At 36.9% G+C, this 19,356-nt stretch overlaps 1 protein-coding gene across 6 annotated transcripts in view; it reads right to left on the bottom strand.

Annotated features, from left to right (window-relative positions):
* DLG2 (discs, large homolog 2 (Drosophila)) overlaps positions 1 to 19,356 on the bottom strand; it is a 916,021-nt gene that overhangs the window by 177,833 nt on the left and 718,832 nt on the right. For all 6 annotated transcript variants that reach the window (XM_011996427.1, XM_011996426.1, XM_011996430.1 and 3 more), the window contains one exon: positions 4,079 to 4,193. In XM_011996427.1, the coding sequence (XP_011851817.1) occupies positions 4,079 to 4,193 (115 nt within the window). The remainder of the gene's footprint in view (positions 1 to 4,078; positions 4,194 to 19,356) is intronic.

Here is a 19,356-nt window from a genome sequence, read left to right on the forward strand (position 1 = left end):
TTCATATCACATTGCATTTAATTATCTTCTCTTCATCTGTCTTCCCCAGCAGACATAAGTTTCTTGCAGACAGGAAACATGACTGTTACTGCTGTGTCCTCAGTGTCCATTATAGGTCCTCGCACATAATATACACTCAAAAATGTTTGATGAAGGCCTGAATAAATCATGGCAACTGTTTCTTAAATCCACATTCAAAACTCAGAGGTTATTTGCCTGAACTCTCAAAATCGATATCTTTTATTAACAAGTGAACAGGGCTGAGTTTTTCTTTTACATTATTTCCTGTGACCTTTTTCTCCTTCCCCTTGGTGGAATGATTTGCTTTTTTTCCTTGCCCTCCTGGGTATTCTAACTTTCCTTTTATCAAAACAAAGGATTGTCCTTTAGAAATTTGCACTTTTGTATAAATTTAATCCCCCATATCTTTGGCTTCTCCTAGTAGCATTTATACAAAAGACGCATCCCTGTTACTAGCAGGAAAAGCCTTGTTAGTTCTTTATTATACCAGCTTTTATCAGCTAATAGGTAAGAAGGGAAAGGGATATTTGAGAGGGAGGGAGATCTTCATGAGCTTATAAACTCACTCTTCCAAGGCAGTTGCCTGCCGTCTCTGCCCACAACAAGAGCCTCAAAATACATGCAATAAAATTCATATTCCAGTAGCTCAGGAGCCTAAATGCATCTATGTTTGAAGCATTGATAATGTACTTGTGCATCATTTTGAAAAACATTTTATTCATATTTGTAACTTTATTTACTTTTAAATTAACTACATGTTTCACAGTGTTCTACCACTATATGTTTCACAATGCAGGAAATACACAATACAAGTAGCATATTAAATCAAACATACCCAAATCATTCCCATAAAACATTAACAGTTAACATTAGCAATAATCAATTCCGCTTGCACAGCACCACTAAAGTACTTCAAGCACTTCACACAAAAGATTAAAGAAAAAAACTATAATTAGATTAGAAAATAGAGAGAGTTGGCTCATGTTTAAAATACCGCCTGGCTCAGATAGTGCTGGTTACCACTCCCTTCAAAATTTCAGGTAAACGAATTGCCACCACCTGGGAAGATCATTTCTAGTGGGGAAATGAAGGCAGCTCTGCAAGACCCCAGGAAGGTACATTCTCTCTGACACCACCAGGACCAGGGTGAGAGTTGGGAGCATATGTGTGAGCGTGTGCGCTTGTGTGTGTGTGTGTGTGTGTGTGTGTGTATAGGGTATGGGAGGTAAATCCAAGAGGAAGAATGGTTTTTTGGTGCAAGCACATATTTTACTAAGTCAGCTACATTGTTTCTCACAGAACAAAGAAGGCTCTTGCTTTCTGATTTAGGTTTTGGCTTCATAGAAAACTATAAATAATACCAAAGAAATCCCATATTCCTACAGCATGATTTATCCTGAACAAAAACTCCAAAGACATTTGTGTTAGAACTTCACCTCTCCTTATTCCTTAATCAAAGAGTCCAGCACTGTGCTGACAGAAGCAGATTGGGAATCACAGCTAAAGTGTATTCAACAGCTGACACCACATAAACTAAGCCCTTAGGGAGGTAGAGTGATGTGGGGAGACATATGGGACTGCGGGTAGGAGAGCTGATTCTGCCACAGATAGCTGTGGGATCCCAGGCAAGTCTCTGTCTCTGGTCTCCTCAGGCCTCAGTTTCCTCTTCTGTAAGTTAAGCAGAGGGCCCAATGATAACTAAGGTTCCTTCTAGCCCTAGAATTACACAAAGCTAAGCAAAGTGAGGAGAATAATACACTTTCAGGATGTTATTCTCAGATTTGAGCCATGCTCATCCTCTTATATTTATATAATCAGAGAAACCCTGCTAGTAATTTATTCTGAGGAAGCAGGTAGTTGACTTTCTAAAATAAACACAACTGACCATGGTCCTATACAAGCACTTTAGACAAAGTAAATCCTATTGCCAAAATTAGTATTAAAAAAAGTACAAAAGTACAAACTTGTTGAATCTTTTTTGGTAAGAATTTCATTTAGGCCTTGCTTCTTGCTTTTTTTTTTTTTTTTTTTTTTTTTTGGTCTGTTTTATCACTTTTCATGAGAATAAGGCCAAGGGGCTCTTGTAAGTTCTTTCTTTCTGATTCACTGATACGACTATATGCACGGCCCATATTTCTTCTAATTCTATGTCTCTTAGAGTCATTTAGATGCTAAAGTCAGCCCTCTAGGTACAAAATAAGTAGTAATAATTGAACATTTGGAAACCAAATACCATATTTGTATATTATAGAGATTTCATTTGGGGAATTTCTTATGAAGTGTGAAGTATTTCTGAGTCTCATTAAAAGGAGGTTCCTCCCTTCAATACAATCTCCAACTATTACTTTTGTTACTCTAAGTCTTTGTCTCTTCTGTATGTTATACTTTTATTTATGATTTTAGAGAATAAAGATTTAAATCTAATTACTACTCTTTCAAATAAGTGTATTAATTTTATATAATATCATATCACTTCATTTAATTTTCTTAATCTTCCACAACTTAATAGCTATTAGCAATATATTTCAGCAAATTTCTTCTAATATCTTAACAATTTATGCATTCTGTCTCTAATAAGATACTTGGTAATTTTCCCTTCGAGCTTTATTGTATATAAGCATTTCAGTTACACTAACTGATTTAGTTCTATCCTATTAACCCAGCTGACTTTTTCCACTTGCTACCAAGGACTAAAACATTTCAAAATTTAAAAATATTTTGTAGCATGTAGACCAACAATACAATACAAGAGAGAAGAAGAACCACAAATGGAGCTGTTAACTTTCCATCATATTTGTGATATCACTACAAGACATGCTCTAGGGTGGTTCTGAACAGTCACAGATTACAATTAAGGGTATCAAAATAATCTTTTGAAATGGAGTTGGCCAAATTCGAAGGGTTAATAACTTGTTTTTCTTAATCTCAGGGCTTCCCTGGAATAAGAAGGGACTCTAGGCTTATTGGTTCAGTCGGGAAATTAGGCCCTATGTGAACCTGTGCCTTCCAGAATCCCACTCTCTTCTAAGCCCTGCTGTAAATAACAAATACATACAAGACTTAACTTTAGAGCCAAAGTGGAACCAACAGGAAAAGTTCAACTCAAGTTGTAAATTAGTATCTATAACATATACCTCATGCCTAAAATTTCAGGTAAGAAGAATATGATCTCAGGTTGTAGTCAGATTGGATTCTGGGCCAGAGTGGGGAGTGGAGAATACAATAAGAATGGGCATGGTTCTTCCATATGGTACATAAATTCATGTTGACCATTAATTAGGCATCACTTTCTTCCTTTTGCCTGTTAGTACTTATATATTTTTAAAAGTACAGTCAGCACTGATGAAGTTTGGAAGTAATACAGGAAGCTTGTCTTGGAAAAGGAACATGTTATAGTTGAGTGTTGATGGATCTTAAATCAAGAGGTAGCTACTAGAATGAAAGACAGGAAGGCATTTCACATTCAATCAATCATTTATCTTTTTCTGGTAAATTAATGAGTTTTGTCAGACAAGGAACAAGTAACTTTTACGGTCTGAGAAACAATTGGTAATGAGATGACACAGAAGGAAGTCTTTCTGCCAAAACTTGTTAGAGAAAAGTACATGACTCTTTAGAACAACGCCGTGGATTTTAAATTTATGCACTAAAGTTAATGCAGTCAATACCAGGCAAGTTAGGAGATAATACAGGAATATTTTCTTTTCACATTGACAGTAAGCAAATGTCCAAGGGTTTGGTCCACATATGCCATTTAAGATTTATTAGAAATGAAAATGTTTCTTCTCATTATTTTTATTGCTACCTATGCTGAGCACTTTATCCTGGATCATAACATTGCCAAAGAATAACTTGATAAAAGCAGGCACCTTTAACTAATTTAATCTAATAACATTTCAGACATTTATTCCAAATGGTTAAACATAAGATGTTTCAGTAGAGTACTGATGAACATGGGTTAATTAGAACATATGTTCTGTTGCTACGTGGTGTTGCCTTTGTTTTCTCAAGTTGAATTGCTCACAAAGTGCAGATAGAGAAATACTCCATTGCCTACCTGACGTAGAGGGAGCGTTTCTGATTGGTTCGCAGGGACCCGGACCCGGAGCTCATGCTGTGGTTCATCATCTGCTCTCGTAGGTCATGGATTTTGGCCTCAAATCGAGCGTAATCTGGGAATGAAACAAAGGTAGCAAATTTGGCTCTGTGCCTTCAAGAGTTAGAAATGCTGCACAGTTCAGGCAGCCCCTCATCCACGTTGTTGGTTCCTTTTCCAAACAATGGGGAGACACAAAATTCAAGGGTATGCCTGTTTACTATTATTTATTCACAGACATTTACAAGAGGAAAATGATAAATCAGTTATTTCCCGAAAGGTACCTAGAAAACACACCACCATCAAATTACCAACTTGTAAAAAGTCCATTGGGGGTGGGAAAGGGAGGATGGGGGAATCATGGGGAGGGGTGGAGGTAGATGTGGTTATAAACAGGCAACGTAAAGTATCCTCGCGGTGATGGAAATGTTCTCTATCTTGCCTGTAGTGGTGGATATTGGCAACTGCACATGTGATAAAATTACACAGAACTAACACACACACACACAGACAACTGGGGAAAATCTGAATAATACTGATGAATTGTGTCAATGTGAATATCCTAGTTGTCATAATATGCAATAGTTTTGCAAAATGTTACTACTGGGAGAAACTGAGTAAAGTTATTTCTTACAGCTGCATGTGAATCTATAATTATCTCAAAAACAAAAAGCAAAAAAAAAAAAAAAAAAAATCCATGGGAATCTCAACTCAATGGGGTATTGAGGAGAGTCTTTAGTTACTCTCAGCCTCATAGACCAGACAATCAAGAGTTTGCTGATGAATTGTGTAAGAAATGTCATTTAATTTAACTAGGTTTTGTTAGGGGGTGGGGGTCTGCTAGAAGTTGACCACTGGGATCATACCTCAATTTTGTCCCATAACTTTGCCCCACATGCCAAATTTTAGAACTTTTCAAACTTTAAAAATTATGGGTATAAAAAATATCAAAGAAATCTATATATTATACCTTTGCCATTGTTTCACAGAAAAAAATATTTTTGGCATGTCAACTCAATAAAAATAAAGAAAGAATAGGTTCTAAGGTACTTATTAACACAATAAACATGTAAAAAGAAATGTCTTTTGATGTTTCAATATTTTTTATCACAACCTAGAAACTTCTATCATTTCCTTGGCAAAACAATGTCTTGCTTTAGAAAATTCAGCAGGCTTAAATTACCCACGAATAAACTTAAAAATGTTAATTGAAATTATAAATGGTTCTTTTAATTACAAAGAAACTCACCATGAAGAATTTTAATAGAGTACGAGTACATCAGTACATTTCAGAAAACAATTTGATTTTCAATTCAATTTATTCACAACTTTAATAAAACAAGGATGAATAAATATAATAAAAGATGATCTACTTATAGAGTGTTTCAAATTCTTTATAAGAAAAAGTTCTACAAAATGTAATTTCATTTCGGCTTACTGAATATGTATTGAGTACTGTAGGGATAACTTTTCTAAAAGATTTGACCTTCGTTTTCAGTAATAAATAGATAACAGGAAAATAAACTCTGAATATTAAATATTTTTAAAGTTTAATACACAACAGATAAAGCCATAATAGTTGGCTGGAAATTTCTGGTGCATAAGCAAAGTCTGGTATTATCCAGATTTGGAAGGCTTCCTGCTTATGCTTAGCTTTGAATAATTAAGTCCTAAGTGATTAAATAAGCAGAATACATATTTAACAACATATTTAAGGTAAAAACCTATTGACTATAATTTAAGAAAATTTATTTCATTTTCTAGTGAGAGAAAACATTTATTTATAAACATCAATATGATACTGTATGCAGGCCAGACGTGGTGACACACACATATAGTCCCAGCTATTTGGGAGACTGAGGCAGGAGAATCACTTGAGCCCAGGATTTCAAGGTTTCAGTGACTTATGATCTCACCACTGCACTCCAGCTTGGGTGACAAAGAGAGACCCTGTCTTTATTTAAAATTTAAAAAATAAAGATACGATACTGTATGCAGATTTAAATCATTTTGAGCAAGTCATATTTTCTTGTCACCTTGGAAGAGTCAATTAACATTTATTGCAGGCCACATGGCAGACAATATGTTCAATGCTTTATGGCCATTATCTCATTTCTTTTTTAAATTACAAAATGAAGTCTATGGATGTTGAAAATTTTGAAATATATAGAAAATCACAGGATAAAAATTGAGAGACTCTCTTGTCTCTTCTGCCTTCCCCTACCTTCTCTCTCACTGCTCTCTCTCCCTACAACTTACCCTAGTGATACATGTATGATTGTGTGCTAGATATGTATATGTGTGTTTGTGGGTAGCTGTGTGTGTATATACACACATACCTATACAAACGAGACCATAACTATTTATTGTATTAAGACTTTTTCTCCTTTTTTAATAGTGCAATTTGGATATTTTCCTGCCTTCTACAATGTACATAAATATCATTTTTCTTAATACTCTTAATACTCTATTCCATAGTTTAGACTGTATTTAACAACTCCCTTATCATTAGATATTTAGGCTTGTCCAGCTTTTTGCTATCATAAACAGGGATCTTGGTGTATGTGTGCATGTTGACAGCAGGTTGGTAGGGCACCAGAAGTGGAACTACTGGTCAAAGCTTTGCACAAAAATCTCACAGCCTCTAATAGCATTTCCCAGAGAAGAAAATGGCCTTGTCTGGAACATAGATCAGGAACTCTTAACTTTTTCTGACCCATGCTTTACACTGCCACTTGATAAATACCACATGTCACCTCTGAGTACCACTAACTCTCCCATCTAGAGAGAGAGGACACTCTCCTTTATAACTTTGAAGACTTTATTACCCATGATAAAGGCAGGCGATCCCACCTTCCAGCTGTTCCTTCTTAAACATCTAACTCTGTGCAAGTCTCAACCCTCATTTAATCACTTTGCTACTTTATTGTATTCATCACATCAACTTGCAGTTATTTGTACAGTTGTTCATCTTCCATTAGACTGAGCCCTCTGAGGGCAGGAAATATTTTTCATTCTCCTTGGAACTTCTTTTTCCTAACATAGTGTCTGAGATGCTCAATAAACTTTTTTTTGGTAAATAAAAAATAAATGAGGGAGTGAGTAGAATACCTGGATGAATTCAGTTACAAAATGGCTCCAGGTACTGAAATTGTCCATTTTCATTTTTATGTTTTTGCAGTAAGAAAGATGAACATGCATCTCCCCTAGTAATACTTTTTTCAAGACTAAATATTCTAATTCCAAGGCTTTATTTCTGTCAAATCACTACCACTTCCAAATTCTTCTGCTATTTTTATTGTTCTCTAGGAAATCTCTCCATGTCAATCATGTCATACATTGGAAACAATTCTCTGACACTTCGTCTATATACAATCAACACTTTGTTAGGCTCTTGTAAGCTGCTACATTTTATAGAACACAATAGGATACTTGCCTTAATAATAAATTATATTTGCCTTACTGTATGACTTTTTAGATACCCAAAATGTTTTCTGCCATGCTTTCCAAATGTTTCGACTGCATGGCATTCTACGGTGTCAAAATTCCCCAGTATGAATGATTTATACTGTATTTGCCTTAACTGGAATCTACCTTGTTTTCATCTTTCCTATTTTGACAGTCATCTTAATCTAAATCCTGTGTCAGAGGGGCTTATCTGTCTCTTTGCTACTTTTCTTTGAAAACTAAACATACACACAAGAAATTTCATCGTAGTAAAACTAGTAAGATCTGGGTTTATAAATATAAATGGTGTGTCTGTGGCAGCGGAGCTCTGTCTCCAATTTCTTGGAGATAAACAAGTTTATAGTTAGAAATGCTCTAGAAGTAAACATGAAACCTGCTATGCAAATTGTGAAATATAAGTCTTTTTTTTATAGAAGTACTGAAATTGTATTTCTCAACAAGTTAAAACAGAAAAACCTAACACTACCATATCCATTAAATATTAATTCTCTCTCTCTTCCTCAAATATTTTACTCATATCTATGCCTGCCCCTTTGGAACATTTTTCAGTCAAATTCATAACATTGTCTTCATTCCAAGCCTCAGGAGAACATTCGAATGAAATTTTCAAATGCTTCAATCTTTATATCATCCAAAGTGGAATTCATGTTTACTAAGCACCTGCAATGAGCTAGGATCTGCACCACATACTTTAAAAAATATATTATTTTTCCTAAGAAAGTTCTGAGGTAGATATATTATTTTACAGATGAGGAAACAGAGGTTCAGAGAGGTTAACTAACTTCACGAAAGTCACAGAGCTACTAGGTAACATTGGACATGGAGCTAGGATTCAACCCTGTATCTCCATGAAGCCATTTTGTATCCATGATGTCACGACATCGGTTATAACACCACAATTGTTTAGAATGTAAGGCCTCCTCAATTCTCTACCCTTCCCCTCTTGACATCTTGCTCTTCCTTCCCTTCATCTATTGTGTTAGTCAGGTGCATGCTGGCCTTCCCTCTATCAAACTGTAAGCTACTTGGAGACTTGGGATGCCTCACTCATCTCTATTCCCAAACCTCAGGGTCTATCAGTCTACCTTCTGTGTAGACAGGACTTTCATAGTTTTGAACAAGTCAGAACCTGAAAGAATTTGCTTCCAGAATAGGACATGGACAGGAAAATTAATCATGATCATGCTGAAGTATAGAACAATATTAAAAATGCAGCACTTTCTTCTGTCTTGCTTTACATGAAATAGATGACTGGTAAATGCTTTTTAAATTCCAAGTTATTTTATGTTTTGGGGGGATTTTATTCTGTAACAAGAAGCAAAACACTGAAACTCAACTCCTAAGCAAATGTTTTAGAGGAGCTTCATGAAACATTACCTCCAGCTAGTTCTTTCCCCACCTCTGTGTATGATAACCCATTTTTTTCCTCCACATTTTTGGGTATGTAAAGCCATTGTTCCTGACTAGGTGCATTTATTTTGGGGCTCTGGCATTTGTTTTCACTTGGACAAGATGGATGATAATAGTAAAAAGTGTACAAGATTTGCGTTATGTAGATGGAGTCAGAATCCTGGTTGTGCCACTAAATAGCTATACATTACCATGAAAGTTATTAACCTTTCTGTGCTTGATTTTTCTCAAGTAAAATAGGAATAAGAATTGGACCTACCTCAAGATCTGTTGAGAAGATTATGAGAGAGCTGATGGATCTAAAAGATTGGCGCTTGGTAATGACTGTCAATTCCTTCTATTCTGTGTGTAATTCACCACCTATTCTTGTTCATCACTTGTGAAAATTATAACCCCTTTCTGTACTGAGTAAAATGGAAACCTGTGTCTGCTCCTAGAGACCCCTGTTAGAGCCTCCCTCTACCTGTTATGAATTGATGTCTTCACCAGGTCATATAGGAATGAGCCACAGATGGCCATACTTTGGGACACTTGCCATCAGATGGAACTTCTCATCTGCTAGGCAACCACTCAGGGTACTCTCATAAGTTGACTTGGAGTCCAGGAGAATAATGTCCAATTCCAAAGCTGCCGCTGTTTTCAGGAATATCAGTGACTTCATTCATCAGTGTTGTCTCAAGGCTTTGAGCTACTGATGGACACTTGGATGGAGCAAGGTCGTAGGTGTGAACATCACAAACTACACAGTGAGGTGGGCTCTGCCATACACTTGTTTGCAATTTGTTAAGGGTGAATAAGGCGACTCAGAATGCAAAGCTACCATTCACACAGAAAAGGAGGCATTGCCTCCTATAAGAAGGCTGGTGTTGTTTAATGCAATAGGATTAATCTGCATTGATTAAAACTGCCCAACTGCTCATGTCTTCAAGACTCAGGTGGCTTACCTTGGTTCTGAGATAAGAAAACAATATACTCAGTGGGTTAGGCAATAGCATGAGGCCATGGCCTGCCCTCTCCCCTTCCCAAGTGAGCTGGTGGGCAGCATGCCACAGGATCAGTCACGACCTCATCCAGGTGTCTCATGATTGCCAGACAAGAGGAAGCCATGAACAGAGGAAACAGGGTTAGAAACTCTATGTTAGAAGGCCAGCTTTTAGTCTTAATCTTGTCATTTATTACTAATGAGGCCTTGGGAAGTTACTGAATCTCAGTTTGTTCGTCTACAAATTGTGAGGTTCACCTCACAAAGTGGTTGTGAGACTCAAAATGAGATTTGACTGAAGTGATTTGAAAATATAAGATAGGTGTTGCTGTTATTACTTTGGCAACTCCTATTAGGACAAAGACATATGCAGTTCTTAGTGGTACTAACGGTGACGGTGGCACCCTCTTTCTATTTGTTCATTATAAACGTGTGCAGCTTTAACAACAACTGGTAAGATCACTGGGCTGTAAACAGGACTGTGCACATCCAAGCAACAGAGACTACTTTCCTGCTGAGTTATCCATTTCCACACTACAGGAGAATTAGTTTGAAGAGAACACCTGCTGTACGTACGCAATGCTTTAAATAGACACAGCTGAACTAGAAGCTCTTGGTGTCTTATAATAAAGGAAATTTGAGCTTTAGGATAACGTCCAATAGGGTTAGGGTAAATGTCAATGGTGTGTAGTCTGTTGGGGGTCACAATATTGTTTACCTGGATGTGACCCTCATTGTCACTGAGGCTCAGGAAGGGTACATGGTAAGGATGACGCAGGAATGATTTACATCTATTCTTAGCAGAGCATCTAATCACTGCTCCAGGGATGAGGTGCTGTGAGCAATTATAAATGTTTCCATTTCTTTGGTAGAAACATTCTTCTTTCATTTATTCAGTAAATATTTCTTCGGGGTTTATTACATGCCTTGCACAATCCTAATTGCTAGGGATACTGAATCCACTGAACAGATTTTTTTCCTCAAGAGGCTCACAGGCTAGTGCATAGTTGCTTGTAATTTTCTAGTTTCTTCTTGTGAATACAAAAAGAACATTTGGTATTTAAATATCTGCTCCATTTGAGGAGTATCATGTTCTTTTTAGATGGTAACAGGATATCAAGAAACCCTTCTATCATGGAAAGACGCTAATACAGTCAGTTCCATGTTAAAATGGACAAATTGGGACAGGTTAAATCTTTGTGAACTTTCTGGTTACTTACAGAGCGAGAAGAGCAACTTGGGGTTCAAAGCAGTACCTTGGTATCAGAGTTTCTGGATTTGAGTCCTGGCTCTGAGAGATGTTAAGAAAATACCATACCTACTCAGAGATACTGTTTTCTCATTTGTAAAATGGAGAAATCATCCCTACCCCTATACATTGTTGTTCTGAATATCTAAGAGAATATAATTTATTTTCATCCTTTTAAGCAGTATTGATTTTAAAAAGCACCATCAATTAATAATAGCATCTTTTTTTGGAGAGGGTGGACACAAGACTCTTCTGATTTCACAAGCTGAAATGAATTTTGTGGAGAGGGGAAGATGTGAGTCTTATAATCAACGAAATATGATAATTCAGAATGTTTAAAACTAGAAAATCCCAAACAAATGTACTACTGCTCTCTTTCCACTGGACTTTTAACCAAATAGTCACACATAAGAGGATTAGCCATAGAACACTGTTTATACCTCAATTTCAAGAAGCAATGCTTTGTCAAGATTCTTTCATTTGATGATACAAAAATAATTTTAATTATTTGGAGCTCAGAAAATATTAGATGGTTGCCATTTCATTACCTCTTCTTTTTCTAGTTTTCCTGGGATTTCAGAACCAGATATGCACAGAAGGGGCCCAGTCACATTACTTTAGGCTTCAGAGATACACATAGAGCTTTTCTCACCCTGGCTGCTTTTCAAGTCATCCTGTCAAGAAGGGCACCATTAGGAACTATTTGAGGAGGCTGGCTTCCCTCCCAGATATGCATTGGAATGCCCACCTCCATCAAGAGCACTGAGCTCTGGTGACTGGAAGGATTTGGGGTGGATCTCTCCAGGCTACGGCCTAAGGATTTCACTAGCTTTTACTTCAACCCCTGACTTAGCTCATCTCTCAAGTTGGCAAACTGCCTCTGTGTTGAAGTGGTGACATGGAATTTTCCATTGCTAAAGATTTACAGATGTTTGGCTTACCAATCCAAGTGTGTGTGTGTGTGTGTGTGTGTGTGTGTGTGTGTGTGAGAGAGAGAGAGAGAGAGGGAGAGAGACATAGAGAGAGATACAGAGACAGAGAGAGACAAATAGATTATGAACTAAATTCATCAGAATCCAACTTTAACCAGAAATTCTAGACAATAGCAAGAGTCTATCTCTTCTGCACTCCACAAAGGAAGAGGATGTATGCACCTATCTCTTGTACCTCTTTGGTATTGACCATTAATAACTCAGTTGTGGATACCGTGAGGGCAAGGATGTTATCAAGTTTTTTTTTTTTTTCTGTGTTCCTAACACTTGGCACAGAGTGTGGCACACAGTTATCAGCTAATAGATGCTAATATAAATGCTTGCTGAATTGGATGAGTTGAATGAAGAGTTCTGATAAACAAAAATGATCATTTAGTTTACCAGATCTAATACTAAATAGATCAGCCTTTTAGAATAATTTTTAATAATACACTGAATTAAGGTATGTCTTTCTCCATTCCTCCCCACCTCTTCTCTGTTTTCAGATAGAATTGGGATCATTTGTTTTGACTAGAACAATCTCTTGCAGCTTGGATGGAGAAACTTTAAAGGGGTTTCAGCCAAACACTTAGCAATTCTTTAATGTGTGAAATAAAGTAAGTTTTATAGGCAAATAAAAATCTGAATCCCTAACTAGCTATTTCATATAATATTCATATAACTCTGAAAATTACATGCATCAAATTTCAATTTGGCTTCATGCAAGCTTTATTTTATACATTAATAAAGGCAGATTTTCTTTGATTATCAGGATTATTGCAAAATGGAGTCAGCACAGAAGCTTTCTGAAGTTGGCAAAGTCTGTTTTCTTTTGGTGATAGGAGTAACTGATGTATTATTATTTTTTAAGACTCTGAGATAAATCTGATTCATGTTTGAATCATAAGTTTATTACTGATTTTTAGTGTGGATTTTGCATAAGACACTCAATTTAGAGAATACTCAGTTTTCTCATAGGTACAATAGAAAAACAGTGGTTACCTGATCAGATTTTTTGAAAGGTAAACACAACAGCAGTTGTAAATGGCATAGTCCATTGTTAGGAACAGACTAGGTGCTCAATAAATGAACAACAACAAAAAAAACCATGAGGCTCTCTTGAAGCTTTATATTCCCTGTCTACAAAATGGAGACATCACTGATTTCCTGCTTACATTACAAGATTGCTGTGAAGATCAAATGAAGAAACATAAAACATAAAAATGTTTGGTAAACTGAATTGTACAGTATAAATAGAAAGTGGTGACAAAAGTAATTCATGCCAATGCAGTATTTAAAAGTATCCCAACCTGCCTACATGACTACTTCCTCTGTCTGAGATTTATCTCAAAAATAGAATTAGATTTCTGTCTTAGCTGTAAAAATAAAGCCACAAAGGACATCATGCATGAAAGAGTAAATGTGAAACTCTGTGGGGGAAAATGGAAACTTCAGATATTACTAGGGCCTAGCTGCCAATGGTGATTCTCTCAAGATTTTATTGGCAGGTTGAGTGAAAGTGCCAGAGCAGGGATGCACAGGCTGTAGTTTAATTGGTGTGATTTATAGCTAATGGTGCATCAGAAGGAACTAGGAACTTTGCCTTTTAATTTAAGGCATAGTATCTAAGACTGCATCCACCAGATAAGAAAATCTTTCTTGGCAAACTCTAATATTAAATCTTTGCCGAATTTGTCTTGTTCCTTTGTATAAAAATCATGGAGCTAGGAGCTAAAATAACATCTAAGTTTCCTCTTTGCCTGACGCCATCCATGTAAAATGTGACTTGCTTCTTCATCAGCAGCATGAAAACAAACTAATACACCACTATTCCTAGGTAAATAGAGCCACATTGGGAAGACCACTAAGGGAATATGGAGGCTCAAGGAGGCTAGTCAATTTATCCAAGGCCACACAGCAGAACTGGGACTCAAACTCGAATCTTCTAGTCCTAGTTTTATTCATTTTTTTTTTTTTTTCCCGCTACATTGATTCCAGACTTTCTTTTACAAGGGATTACTTTTCTCTGTTTTGTTCCTGACATGAACAGGTCCATGGCTGTCTCAGACTTGTTTGGTTACCCTAAGTAACCATTTAGCAGCCAATTTCTGATATGACTATAGATATATGTCTGTAGTGAATTCTACAGGTGATTTGGCATGATCAAAATGAAAAGGCTTTGTTTGATTTCCCCAATAAACTCCTCAAATGAAAGCTTCTCAAGATATCATTTTGAGATACGGCAGGTCTTTCCTTCAAATACAACAGATACCTTTCTTCTGCAGCACTCAGCATACATACAACTATTTATCTGTAAGTACTTACTTAGTATCTGTGAGGCACATTGCAGGTACCTGACATATGTCTAACTGATGGAGTGAGGCTGCTAATGTGGCCATCTCTCCCTTTTCCTGAGAAGAAAGTGAACCAGCCATTTCAAAATGTGGAGAATTCGTTAAATATGTTCTACTCCTCTATAGCTCTCCCACTAAAATAATTTTCAGTTTTCAATTGAGGTGAAAGCAAGAAGCGGCAGAGAGATGGATTGAGAGAATTGTTTATATTCATAACTTTGTTCTCAACATAATTATCTATTTCTAAATCCTAAAATCACCTAGCTAGATTCTCCCTCAGTCTGAAGATTACCTTTTACTCCTTGAGATGCTAAATGTGTTCCTATTTATCATATTAATATTGTAAGTATTTTGTGGTATGCAGCCAGAAAAATCACATAATGGGAAATTACCCACAGCCCCCAAACTCATAAACAGGAACTGAATAGAAATTCCTCAGTGCAATTTATGGTAACAATTTCATGCTCAGTTTAGCTACTTCCATGACTCAGAAAAGAAATTTCTTTTGCTTATTTCAGTACTTTTTTTCTAAAAAAATTGTTTCCCTAATTTTTGGCAAAGGATGTATGAGAAAGTGAAGAACTCCCTGATTGTACATGAATTTGGAATTGTCGCTTAAGTGAGGCCAAAATATAACCCCATACCACTCATTGCACAGTACTATTTGCTATAAATTTGACCTCTAAAACAAAGATATTACAAAATCATTGAGTGTTTTTTAAGGGATATATGATATTTGTCATTTAGTTCCCAGTATTATGATGGAAAGCCTGGATAGTGGATAGAAAACCTGGAGGTCATTTAGACATCTCTTTCAATGGTTGGGTGAGAAATGGTGAAGAAGATGGGAATGGAGAAGGGCCATACATTTGGTAAGTGTAAATAAGAATCTTTGCTGATTAATTCAGTATGGCCCATGAGAAAGAGTGGAAGTGTCCAAGGTTCCCTCAAGTTTCCAGCTTGGGCAACTGACTGAGAACAGAAAGGAGCTACCATTGAGAGGAAGAAAAGAAAATGACACTGAATCCATGTTGGGACACATTGGGTTTAAAGGGATATCATTATGACCTAGGCTTTCTGAATTCCAGTGACTGGGAACATGGGAAGATACATCTTTAACTATTGAAGTAATTTATACACCAGAGCCTAAGGAATATTTATAGATGAGGGCTGTGCTGCAGTGACAGATAGGGCTGTACGAAACATATACTAATCTGACCATTCTATCCTCCAGACTCACGGAAAAATTAGGAAATAAAAAAAGTAAGCAACCATTAAAAATAGACCTTTATGCATAAATAAACAAAAATCAGCTAGGAGACAATTCATCCCTGTATAACTAAAACAGGCAAATTTATCTTTCCTCTGATTAATAATTTAAGAAGAAATCCCAAGCATGCTGCTTATGGAGGTGTAGGAGGAGATCCTATAATTAGACTCCAATTTGAACCATGAGGGTGAGGATCAGAAAGCTGACTCAGAGCCTGGTGTCAATTATTTGCAGTTTGTACAACAAAAGGCTAAAAATTTGGGAGATGCAGGATGACTGAAGCCCGATTCTGGGGGTTGTTATAGCACAGTTACAGGGTAAGTTTTTTTCCACTGTTATTTGCTGGAAAATTTATTCTCCATCTCCTTTAGTCTGTGCCTGAATTTTGTGGGACTTGCTCGAGAATGGTATTCATGCTTTAAATCCAAGAGCCAGGAATCATCACATTCCAACAACTTTCCTATTGATTTTAACCAAAACGGAGCTGGTTTCTATAAATCAATTTAAGAAATTATCCTCTTTGATACAATCTACTTATGTTTGATCGGTTTTAGAATAAACTAACAGATACACAAGAACTTATCAAGCTAGCTCGGTTCAGCGGAGAACTATGGCAGAAACAGCAGGTTTCTATTTGGCGCATTTTGGATTTATCTGGACACAAGAGGATGTGAAAAGAACACTTTTCAGACAAAAGCCAGTCTTGAGTAGGATTTTAATATTCCTTGCCCAAACAGCTTAGTTTGTTTTCCATTTTCAGTCATAACCTGAATCCTTTTTTATCTCCTATGTAGAACAAATTCTCTCCCTCTATTTAATAGCCTTTCATATATGAAACAGAGTGAGAGAGAAAGAGGAAAGAAGGGATGGAGGGAGGAAGGGAGGGAAGCAGGGAGGGAAAGAAGGAAGGAAAAGCTCTAATTTCTTCTCTTCTTTTGGTAACACACCTTCTCCCCTTCACATCCTTCAGCTGTTCCCCTTACGGCTTTCTGCAGACACTTCTGCTGGTCTCTCCTCTTCTCTCACACTCTGCTCACCACTGTACTTTATTTTGTATTATCTGTCTCCATCCTTTCCCAAATCCTGAGCACTCAGCCTCCTCTGGCTCTTTTCTGATTCCTTTGCTCCTAGAACTGTGTCTGGTTGGCTCATGAAGGCAAATGACAAATGTCTGCCATGTGCACATGTATGTGCATGAATGAATACATACAGGTTCTGACTTCCTTTGGGCAACCTCTACTTTGTCAATGCCCCTCCTATGATGGGGGTAGGGGAGAGTCCTCCTAGAACTGAACATGATATTCTAGGTGTAATCTAATACATTTAAATGTCCAAAAGCTCTTTCTTCCCTAAATGTTCCTTTTTAAAAGCTACTGTTTTCAATTAATGTGTGTCTCATCTTCTTAAGTATATTAATTAGAGGTATTTTGATATTTCCCTCTATTCTTTGCATTATCTCTTGATTCTCTGGATTCTTTGTTATTGTTTTGTTTTAAGGATATCCTCAGGTGTTTGGTGTTCCTTGCTTATAAGTCCAAATTAATAATGAGGCACTAAAATGCTGATTGGAAGCTCTCTGTGCAGGCAAGTATTGTTGAATAGTGGTAAACAGGTGATGTGTTCATTTTGGAGACACTCAAATATCAGGACCTATAAATCTCTATGCCAAGTCAGTTTCCCCAGAGTCTCTTAATATCATTTATTTCAGGTTAAAAGCCTGGTTACCAGGTTCTGGGAGTGAAGGGAGGAGAGGGGCTTAGACAAGTGTCGGGGTGAGGGTATGTCTCATAATTCACTAAGTACCTTCTTTTATATCTGTGTTCCCTGTGCAGCATTTTACCCCCACCATCATCCATGTCTGATGCCTCAGGTCCAATCTGGTTCAGTCTTTCCAAAGAGGAAACATTGGCTGGGTGGGAATGATTGGCAGGTCGAAGAGAGAATTTGAAGCTCTAGCTGCTCCTTTTAAAACTTCTAACTAATCTTTGTGTTTTCAGGACTTCCTCACATCCATGTCTTCAGATACCCAAGGCCTTTAATACCCGAGTCCTTCCTGGATTCTGCACATCTCATTAGCTTCATATTCCTGTAAGTACTTGGGTTTCTGCCTTCTCAGCTCTGATGTGTCATTTTCCAATCAATCATCAGCATTCCATCTTCCAAAGTTTTGTTCATATGTCTTACTTGTGTTGTCTTGACCAACTTCTTTTTGGATCTTAGATTTTTTACCTATTTAACTTCCTTAATTGTTACTTTAGTGGAGTTTTGGACGGGAACAAAAATATAGGCAGGTGTTTAAATTATCACATTTAACAAGGAACTCAAAATTTATATTTAATTCTATTTAATTTAATCTGGCTGCTTTCTTGCCATCAGTCTATTTGAAAAGCTCATATGGACCCAGCTCTGTCATCATCACATGTTCTGTGTCCCCAAACCTTGTGACATCTGCAAAAAAGTACAGAAGACCTCAAGAGAAGGTAAACTAGAATTTATTTTTATACCTTTTATTCAGTTTTTATTAAAGCTTTCCTGCCTTTCCAGATTGACACAGAATTATGCCATGAATCTGTCTATTAATCCATTTACAACAAGTTCTGGGGATAGAAATTAAGATTTAAACATATAATTCTTACCATCAAAGGACTCCCTGTTGATTAGGGGACACAGGCAAGAAAACAGACAGTAAGTTTGTTAAGGCATGAACAAAGAGCTGTGTTGGTATACACAGCACAGAGAGGAAGTACGAAGAGGATGGTGCTTAAGAAGAGGTAACACCTAGACCTAATCTTAGAGGATGAGGAAGCATTGGGTAGTCTAGAAGACTAGGTGTAGGGATGAAGGAAGGCATATCAGAGAAAGGGGAGCAGCTACACAGAGGCAAGGATTATGCCTCTTCTGCCTCTGAAGAGGAGAAATTTCTTTCAATCAATAGAAAGTACAGGACAATGGGGACGAAGTCATCTTTTGATGGGATAACTTGATGTTAGCGTCCTTCTATGAGAAAATGGGAAGCAGCCCCTTATAATAAAATCTCTGGCTTTTGAGTTACCAAGTAAAACTGAGATGTCAGCATCCCTTGGCTGAATGTGGAACTTGCTAATAGGACCCCTACATTCATGGGAAGGGATAAAAGAGCTTTAAAACGTACAAAAGCATTGTGTGAATATATGGGATAATATTATTACTACAGTATTGCCTACCACCACCATCCCCAGCCCTGAGAAATCTTCTTAAACTTACAAAATGAAGCTGCTTCTCTGTGGATGTAGACATTTCCTGGTTTCAACATTGCACCATAGCTATGCATTATGTCAACACTGGGAAGAAGCAGGGTGGAAGATGCACAGGAGCTCTCTGTACATTTCTTTGAAACTTCCTTTATACCTTTTAAAAGTTAAAAAGAAGCAGCAATGGCAGCTTCTCAAGGCCAGAGATGGGAAGCTCTATTTCATTTGCATTTCTACTTAGGGCTATAATGAATTGAACTCAATGTGTTGCTAAAGATTATTATGAAATTAAAATCCAGTTAGGA

The sequence above is a fragment of the Mandrillus leucophaeus genome, unplaced genomic scaffold (assembly GCF_000951045.1).
Source record: "Mandrillus leucophaeus isolate KB7577 unplaced genomic scaffold, Mleu.le_1.0 Scaffold512, whole genome shotgun sequence".
Lineage (NCBI taxonomy): Eukaryota > Metazoa > Chordata > Mammalia > Primates > Cercopithecidae > Mandrillus > Mandrillus leucophaeus.